This window comes from Gracilinanus agilis, chromosome 2 (assembly GCF_016433145.1).
Source record: "Gracilinanus agilis isolate LMUSP501 chromosome 2, AgileGrace, whole genome shotgun sequence".
Lineage (NCBI taxonomy): Eukaryota > Metazoa > Chordata > Mammalia > Didelphimorphia > Didelphidae > Gracilinanus > Gracilinanus agilis.
In genome coordinates this window covers 655,673,625-655,683,428 of record NC_058131.1, presented here as the reverse complement: position 1 = coordinate 655,683,428, position 9,804 = coordinate 655,673,625, and the positions used below count along the sequence as shown (strand labels likewise).

General features: G+C 44.3%; 1 protein-coding gene across 1 annotated transcript in view; it reads right to left on the bottom strand.

The window, feature by feature from the left end:
- The window catches only part of NR2E3 (nuclear receptor subfamily 2 group E member 3), a 30,028-nt gene that overhangs the window by 14,107 nt on the left and 6,117 nt on the right, over nt 1–9,804 (bottom strand). Inside the window, exons 2-4 of the mRNA XM_044662715.1 lie at nt 5,915–6,041; nt 4,993–5,096; nt 4,490–4,750 (exon numbers count right to left, since the gene is read on the bottom strand). Coding sequence (XP_044518650.1) covers nt 4,490–4,750; nt 4,993–5,096; nt 5,915–6,041 — 492 coding nt within the window. The remainder of the gene's footprint in view (nt 1–4,489; nt 4,751–4,992; nt 5,097–5,914; nt 6,042–9,804) is intronic.

Here is a 9,804-nt window from a genome sequence, read left to right as displayed (position 1 = left end):
AAGCGCTTTGCCAACTTTAAAGTGCTATAAGTGGTATCTGGTATTAGAGCATTACCAGAAGAATAATGTCATTTTTTAAATGTACTTTGTGGGGCAGCTGGGTGGCTCAATGGACTGAAAGCCAGGCCTAGAGACAGGAAGCCCTGGGTTCAAATCTGACCTCATACACTTCCTAGCTGTGTGACCCTGGGCAAGTCACTTAATCCCCATCACCTAGCCCTTACCACTCTTCTGCCTTGGAACGGATACAGAATATTGATTCTAAGTCAGAAAGTAAAGGGTTAAAAAAATAATGCTAATGATAAAATGTACTTTGGCAGCAGGGAGCAACTTGTGATCACTGAAAACATTGTGGCATTTAACAAATTATAATCCAACATGTCCTCCTCCCAAGGAATTCTAGCCTATCTTGTGAGTTATTGGTTCAAATCATATATTTGTAAAGCATCTATAATACGTGCTTGGCATATGGTAGGAAAAGCATCTGGGAAAACCTCTGTCCATAGAAAATCACTGGACACTCCACACATGCAGGATGCCTGCTTAATAAATTCTAATTCCTTCATTTCTCCTTTCCTTTCTTTTCCTTTCCTTCCTCTCTCTCTCCCTTCCTTCCTTCCCTCTTCCCCTCTTTCCTCCCTCCCTCCCTTCTTCTTCCCTTCCTCTCTCCCTTCCCCCTTCCTTCCCTCCTTCCCTCCTTTCTTCTTTCCTTCCTTCTTTCCCTTCCTCCCTCCTTTCCTGCTTCCCTTCCCTCTTCCTTCCCTCCTTCCCCCTTCCTTTCTCCCTTTTCCTTCCCTCCTTCCCTCCTTCCCTCTTACCTCCCTTCCTCCCCTCCTTTCCTGCTTCCTTCCTTTCTCCACTCTTTCCTTCTTTCTTTTCTCCCTTCCTCCTTCCTCCCTTCCTCCTATCTTTCCTTCATTCTTACTTTCCTTCACTTATCTGGTCCAAGACATTTAGACTAATGGACTCATTAACATCCAATGGCATGTCATAATGCACTTTTTAAATCCTTACTTTTTGTCCTGGGATCAATACTGTGTAAGGCAGAAGAGTGGTAAAGGCTAGGCAATGGAGGGTTAAGGGACCTGCCCAAGGTCACACAGCATCATACATTTTCCCTCCACTTCACTTTTCCTGTGATTACCACCTTGATCTCTCTGGGATGTCCATGGATCTCACTGTAGAGACCCTGAAGTATTCCAGGGTCTGATCAGATTAGATCCAAGGAAAAGCATCTGGGAAAACCTCTGTCCATAGAAAATCACTGGACACTCCACACATGCAGGATGCCCACTATGACAAGAGCATATAGCTCTTGGTCAGTGCTTTTGGCAGAGGATTGTTGAAAAAAAAGTCATCTCTCCAGTGACCCTTTCTAAAGAACCTTAAATAACTTTAACCTTAATGAGATAATATTCAGAAGGTGTTTAGCGCAGAGCCTGGCACATAGTAGGTACATAATAAATGCTTGTTCCCTTTCCCCTTCCCATTCCCTGGGTCTGAACAATTTGCTGTTAGAAACGTGTGAGCTTTTAGACTAAGTCTTGCCCTAATGAGTTAAATAGAATGGGTCTTAGGTTTTTTTTAAACCTTTACCTCCCATCTTGCAGTCAATACTGTGTATTGGCTCCAAGGCAGAAGAGTGGTAAGGGTAGGCAATGGGGTTAAGTGACTGGCCCAGGGTCACACAGCTGGTCCTAGGTTCTTGAACTTAGAAGTAGAAGGAATACTAGAGGTGTAATGACCTCAGTATCTGCACCCCAATCTTCACTAAAGGAAGAAACCAATGGAGAAGCTTGAGTCCCCTGAATCATCTTGATCTGGGGTGCCCAATTCCTTCTGGGGTCCCAGGCTCATCCTAGACTTTATTGGGACAAAGGGGCATCTGGTCCACCCCTACTCCCACTTTGGAGGAAAAATTAAATTCAATCAGAACACAAGAATTTATTAAACACCTACTATGTGTCAGATACTGTATACGGCACCAGGAATACAGGGGCAAAAATGAAAAAGTCCTGGCACTCCAGGGGAAAACAACAGATAAGTAAAGAGTGAATATATACAAACTAAAGGGGGGGGGGAATATCACTAACTTGGGAGGGCAGGAATAAGAAAAGGCAAGGCTTTATTCACAGTGATTTGTTTGAAGTCCCCTGACCTAGAGTCAGAAGGACTTGAGTTCAAGTGTCATCCCTGCTTTCCCAAGAGGATTTAATCTTCCCCCATCCCCAGAATTACTGTCCTGGGAACTCTCTGCCCTGATTGGTGATTGCATCTGTCATCGCCTTGGTATCTATCCCTGGTTCCAGCCATGTTCTACTTTACTTGGCCCCCCTCCCCAACATATACTTGTCCATGTTTGTTCTTTATAGCAGCCTTGACACCCAAATGAGTACCCTCCCTCCCCTCTTCCCAGCCCCCTCCCTTCACTTTCCAGTTTTAGAAAACTCTTCAAAAAGGGCATATCAATGTATTCCTCAATGGCTTCAATGTCCATCCCATTTCCAAGCCACAATACCAATCCCCAATGTATGATGTCTCTAGAATGGAATCTCTTTGAGCACAGAGACTCTATGATTTTGTAATTGTATCCCCGAGCTTGGCACAAAACAAATGCTGTTAATTTTTTTTCCACTCAGATACTATGTATTATATGGCCCTGGAAACCTCTTTCAACCTCAGTTTCCTTATCTGTAAATGGAAATAATAATAATACTTACTTTACAGGATTATTGTGAGGACCAAAAGAGAAAATAAATATTAGCCATTTTGCAAATCTTAAACTGTTATATAAATATTAGCCATAACTATTCTCTCTAGCAAGTAAGCAGAGTTGGGATTTGAATTTGGGAGCCCCTTTCCACTGCCTCCCAGCCAAAGGCAAGTAGAGAAATCCATGATGGAGAGATGTAAATAGGCTGGCACATATTGCCAAGGGCAATTATTACACAAAAAGTGTCAGCACAAGACAATAGCCACAAGCAGTAATCAAAAGAAGACAAGAACCATCCATGAAGCACAGTAAGGAATAATAGGCAGCCCTAGAATCCATGAAATGTTAAAGACTCAGGAGATCTCCAGTTCATTGAGTAGATTTCCTATCAAGGAAGAATTCTTGGAAAGATAAGAAGGCTTAGAGGATGGTGATCTACATTGGTTTAGGGATTACTCACAAAGATCACAGATCCATCAAAGCCTTAGTCCACTGTCCTGCTTTACTGGGTGGACAGTATGAGAGGGAGTCATTGTCAGATCTTGCTTAAGATTCAAAATGCTGTACCTCATCACTGCTCACCCCCACCTCTTGTCTTCTATCCCATACCCACTGTTTAGTGGCCAAATTCTATTCTTTTTACCACCAGCTTCTTTCCTATCCATTCTTTCCTTTCTACTCCCTCTGCCTCCACCATAGTTTGATCATGAGATCATAGATAGAGCTGGAAGAGACCTTAAAGGTCCTCTCATCAAACGCCCTCATTTTACAGCCAAGGAAGCCTAGTAGATAAAGTGACTTGGCCAATATCATCCTCTGGTCTGTTCTGTTCATCCTGAAGCCACCTGACAAATCTTAATTAAAACACAGCTTCAATTGTGTTGGTTTCCAATTCAAAAACCATCAGTGGTTCCCAATGGAAACCACTAACCCAACATTCAAGACCCTCCACAAATTCCTCCTTTTTCACAAGACACCCCTTTACGTACCCTATGATTTTACCAAACTAGATGTCTTACTATCTCCCAGCTCCTCCCATCCTTTCCTGTTTTGGGACATCCCTTGGAGTTTAGCCATCCCTAAACCTTCCTTATTTCTACCTGGAAAAGTCTTTCAAGAGTCAGTTTGGTTCTTAACTCTTCTACAAAACATTCCCCTGTTCCCCAGCCAGGAGTGATCTCTACCTTCTTGGAGCTCTCATGTTTTCTGCCTCCGTGACAAGGCACAGATGGGCCATTTTCTGTACTATTGGAGGAGAGAGAATTGACTTGGATTTCTGTATTTATCTTATATCCCATGCCAAATTCTAAGCTCACTAAGATGAGGAACTACATCTTGTTCATCTTCCTATTTCCAAGACCAAGCATACAGCAGGCACTTAAAAATGCTTATTAAATTACTTTGGATATTTCCATAGGCAAAAGAAAATGCTTATTAAATTAATTTGGATATCTCCATAGGCAAAACAATGCTTATTAAATTAATTTGGATATCTCCATAGGCAAAAAATGCTTATTAAATTAATTTGGATATCTCCATAGGCAAAAAATGCTTATTAAATTAATTTGGATATCTCCTTAGGCAAAAGAAAAAATGCTTATTAGATGGAATTTATCTAGAAATAATTGTGTGCTCTCGACACTGCACTATTCAGTCTGGGGCCTTGGAGAAGGTCTTGGTGAGGAGATGCCAGGTCTGTGCCCGCATCCATGTGAAGATCAACGGTCACAGGAATGGCCTCAGCAAGCTGCCTGAGGGAGCTCTGGGGACACTCACCATCCTCTGGCTCCAGCTTGGCACAAGTCTCCGCCGTCATGAGACTGGCCATGAAGCGATGGTTTCCTGGAGGCGTCAGAGCCCGAGGGGCTGCTGTCGTGGAGGCAGACGAAGGAACCCGAAGGCCAAGCACCAGAGGACTGGCAGGCTCGGGGCCAGCTCGAGTCGTCGTGAGATGCTCCGGCCTGAGATTGGGATCCAGCTCAATGCTGTCGAGACGGACCTGGGCCGTGCTCCGGGGCTGGCGCTCATTCTGTACGGCTGGGAAAACCAAGAACCTGGGTGAAGGCTCCTCCTCCAGGCAGCCTTCTGGGCCAACACAGGCTGGTTGATTTAGCTCTGTGATGGACTCCTGTACCCCAAAACTCATCGACCCCATTAAGGAAGAGAGCTCAGACCTTTCTGCTGGGGTAATTCCAGCCTTTCCAAACCAAAGCCTGGGACCCCTGATGCAGATAGTCTCCTCTGGTCCTCCTAGACTCTCTCCTCTCTCCTCTACTCACCATCCTTGTTCATCCCTGACTGCAGACACTTCCGCAGGCGGCAGGCCTGGCACTGGTTCCTGTGGGCCTTGTCCACGGGGCATGTCCCAGAACCAGCCTGGCACCTACAGGGTAGAAGGGAAGCTCCTTGAGGCTGGAGGCTGTTTTATTCTTGTCTCTGTCCCCAGCACCCACGCCATGTCGGCCACTTAGTAGATACTTTAAAAATGCTCATTGAGGGGTAGCTAAGTGACTCGGTGGCAGACCTGGAGATGGGAGGTTCGGGCATCAATCTGGCCTTGGGCACTTCCCAGCTGTGTGACCCTGGGCAAGTCACTTAACCCCCCTTGCCTACCCCTCACTGCTCTTCTGTCTTGGAACCAATGCTTGGTATCAGTTGTAAGACAGAATTCAAAGTTTGTTGATCAGTTGGAGAAAACAGGGTCCCAGAAGCCCATCTATGCCCTATCTCTATCCCCCTTCCCACAGAGGATCTGGGCTGATAGCACCTGGGTCTGGGTCTGAACTTGGTTAGAAAAGAGGCTTCATTAAGGGTGATTTCATGTTGCCTGGCCAGGGTGGTGAGGGAAAGGGCAAGCCACAAAAAGTCTGAGCAGACCTTGAGTTGGCCCACCTTCCCCGGCACAACCCACATTCTTCCAGGGTCTTCCAGAGACGATGCTCTCCCTCTGCTAACCTCTAGCCCAGTGGTTCCCAAACTTTTTTGGCCTACCACCCCCTTTCCAGAAAAAATATTACTTAGCCCCATAATTTTTAAAAATTTTAATAGCAATTAATAGGAAAGATAAATGCACCTGTGGCCATCACTGCTCCCCTGGATCCCCAGGGGGCGGTGGTGCCCACTTTGGGAATCACTGCTCTAGATAGTGGAAGTCCCCATCCCTGCGGCACAAGCCATGGTGGCATGGCAGAGCCTTCTCACCTGTAAATGAGCTTCCTCCTCACGCTTCTCTTGAAGAAGCCACTGCAACCATTGCAAGCGTAGATGCCATAGTGCTTCCCAGAGCTGCTGTCCCCACATACCCTGCACAGGAGCCCCGGACTCAGACCTGGAGGGGAGGGAAGAAGAGGACCCTGACCCATGAAGCGCTTGAGTCTAGAGGGGACCCTCAGGGATTCTCAGTCCCACGGCCAGTTCACTTAGGGCTGGGATGGTGTGACAGGGCCACCGAAGACTGTAGATACCCTGGCCACCAGGACAGCCCAATGAGACCCCAGCCCCAACTCCGGAAGGGCCAGGGCAGCCCCTGAGAAAGCTGTGATGGGACCCTAGGGCTGAGGCTAGGCACCAGGCTCACACTGCTCGAAGATCGATCGAGGGATAGTTGTTTGGTTACCTCGTGATATAGGCAGATGGAATAAATGACTTTCCAAAGTTCTTTTTTTCCAAAGACACTGAGTGTCTGCATGGACTGAATGTTAGGCAAAGCACCAGGGATACACAACCAAAACCAAAAAACAACCCTTGCTCTCATAGAGTTCACAGACTAACAGGGGAGACAACACATAAATAACTGTGTGTCCAACTATTCATGACTCCACTCAGAGTTTTCTTGGCAGATACTAGAGTGATTTGCCATTTCCTTTTCTAGGTTATTTTACAGATAAGGAAACCGAGGCCAACAGGGTTAAGTGACTTGCCCAGGCTCACACAACTAATAAGTGTCTGAGGCTGAATTTGAACTGACTAAAGATGATTCCACCTAACTCCATGCCCAGCATTCTATTCACTGTGCCATCTAGAACGCCCCCACCCCCATGTATGAGATATATTCAGAATAAATGGAAAGTTATTTCAGAGGAAAGGTACTTGTGGGATAGGTGAAGGAGTTCGGGGAAAGAGCTCCTTATAGAAGATAGAAGTTGACCTGGATCTTGAAAGAAGCCCCATTCCCGTAATTTTGGCGGGAAGAGTCACTAAACCTTTTAACCAGTGATCCCACTACTATGGAAGCCAAAGACAGAAAGGACCTTGATACAGAATAATTGCAAGGAGGATCTTTGATAAAAACAGAATACTGGTTGGTTGGTTGATACTGAACAAGGTGTGGTATATGAATACTGCACTATAAGAAATCAGGATTAAAATAAGGAATTCGAAGCATCTTAGGAAAATGTATGTATGTATGTATGTATGGATGGATGTATGTATGTATGTATGGATGGTTGGATGGTTGGATGGTTGGTTGGATGGATGGGTGGGTGGATGGATGGATGGATGGATGGATGGGTGGATGGATGGGTGGATGGTTGGATGGATGGGTGGATGGATGGATGGATGGATGGAGTGACCCAGGATGAAGTAAATGAACCAAGAGAACATACACAGTTGTGATCGCCACCCAGTGAGGCAGTTGAGCTCTGATCAACTGGAATAGATAGTCTCAGGCAAGGGGCTATGGAAGTCTGTTCTAGTGGGAATTATAAAATGCTCAATGAGTGCGTTTACTCTTCAGAAATCAGCAAAAGCTACAAATCAGGACTGGATTGGTTGTTTGGGTAATTGTCTAGACTTGAGAAAATGATGGAGAAAATGTCAATAATGGAAATTAAACTTAAGTGTGTTAGACATGCATTTTCCCTCCTGAGAGTCTATTGTTAAATACTGACTGCCATACCACTGTCTCAGTCCTAAAGATTAATAAGAAAATACATCTTCAGGACAGCTAAGTGGCTCAATGGATTGAGTCTAGAGGCAGGAGGTCCTGGGTTCAAATCTAACCTCAGATACTTCCTAGCTGTGTAATCCGGAGTAAGTCACTTAACCCCCATTACCTAGCCGTTAGCACTCTTCTGCCTTAGAATCAATACTTTATAAGACAGAAGGTAAAGATTTAAAAATAAATAAACACATCTTGTCATGCAGCATCTTACATTCATTTGCTCATTTAGTTGGGTTTCTTTAAGTGTTTCTCATTGTTGTAAGAAAAGCATTCAAGAGGAAGGATGGGCTTGGCAGGTTTAAGAGAAAATCAGTAGAGTATATAACCAAAAGGCAACAAAAACCTTCTTAAAGGGCTTTAACAATGCTATTCCTATTATTTATAACATCCTGTATCCTGCACACTTACAGTTCTCCTGCCTGTCCACATTATATGTATGTACATGGGAGGGTAAAGGTGGGAACATTGGGAGAGAAGAGGCATCTGGAGTCAGCTTGGAGGCAGCTAGGCAGCCTAGTGGGTAGTCAAGAAGACTTTGGTTCAATTCCTACCTAGACACTAGCAGTGGGATCCTGGGACAAACCACTTAAGAATTATGTGCCTCAGTTTCCTCATCTGTAAAACTAGAAATTTAGCCTCAGTGGCATCTAAGAAAGCTCTGCCTGAATGCTCTCACGATCCAGGCAATCTAAACTCAAGCCAGTCCGTTCTGAGACTCAGGAACCAGAAGACAAACATTCCTGGTTTTATTGTTCAAGCAACTACTTCTGAACAATATGCTCGCGTCTTTGCCATCTGACAGGCTCAAAAACTGGTTTGGAGCTAATACGGTGAAATTTAATAGGCATAAATGAAAAGCCCTTCACATCACTTCCAGAAATCAGCTACAAATCAGGTAAAAGATGGGGGAAGGAAACGCTGGATTAACACTTAGTTTGAAAAAGCCCCAGGGGTTTAGTGGACCAAAAGCTCAGGAGGAGTCAATAGCAGTCCAATAGACGTTGTGATTTGGGGCTTCATTAAGAGAAGCCATGCTTTCAGGAATAAAGAAGTGAGAATTACCCTAATCAGCTCTGGAGAGGAATGTTGGGTTCAGTTCTGGGCACTGGATTTTAGGAAAGACACTTTTAAAAGCTGGAAACTATCCAGGAGAGAGCAATCAGATGGGGAAAGCCCTCGAATCTGTTTCATATAATAAAAATTAATATTTATAAAATGCTTTAAGGTTTAGAAATGTGCTTTAGAAATATTATCTCATTTAATCTTTACAACAAATGCTGTGAAGTTATCCTTATTCGCATTTTAGAGATGAAGAAAATAAGACAGAAAATGATTAAGTAATTTAGCCAGGAACACATAAGTGTTTGAGGCAGGATTTGAACTCAGGTCTTTCTAACTCCAAGTCCAACACTCTAAACACTGAGCCACCAGCTGCCTCATATGAGAATCATTTGAAGGAATGAGGGACATTTGGTCTGAAGAAGGGAAGATTCAGGGCAAACATGTAGAAAAGAAATTCACTTTTGGGACCCAGATGGCAGGGCCAAGAATAGTAATAGTTGCAAAAAGACAAACACACCTTATTTTAATAGGAAACTTCATTCTAATTTGAATAGAATGAGCTAAGCAGGGAGGCAGTGGGTTCTTTGTTCCTGGAGCACTATTATTGCTCAGGTATATTAGGGTTAGGATTCTTTTCTAGGTTGAACTATATCATCCCCCCATTCCCTTCCAACTCTGAATTCTGATTCTGCAATATCCAAAGCAGCAAAGATTTAGAATTATAAATAAGTTTTGACCCTTTAAAAATCTGTACTCCTCAGGAAAAAGAGGTTTGTGAGCAGGTGAAGAAAAGCCCTAAGGGTGTGGAGAATAAAGCCTCATATCTCCCCAAGTCCTGAGCCAAGCTGAGGCGTGAGAATATGCAAAGACATAACTAGCTTTTCCCACATCTGGAGAAGAAAGATTATAGCACCCTGGTCTCTGTGGAGAAAGATCAGGGCAGCAATGAGAGTATCTAGGGTAATGCCACTGATTAAGTAGTCACCTATTAGCTTCCTAGTTTAATAATTCTAATTCTCCTTTCTTCCTCTTCCTCTCCTTCCCCCCTTCTCCTTCTTTCTTCCCCTTCCCCTTCCCCTTCCCCTTC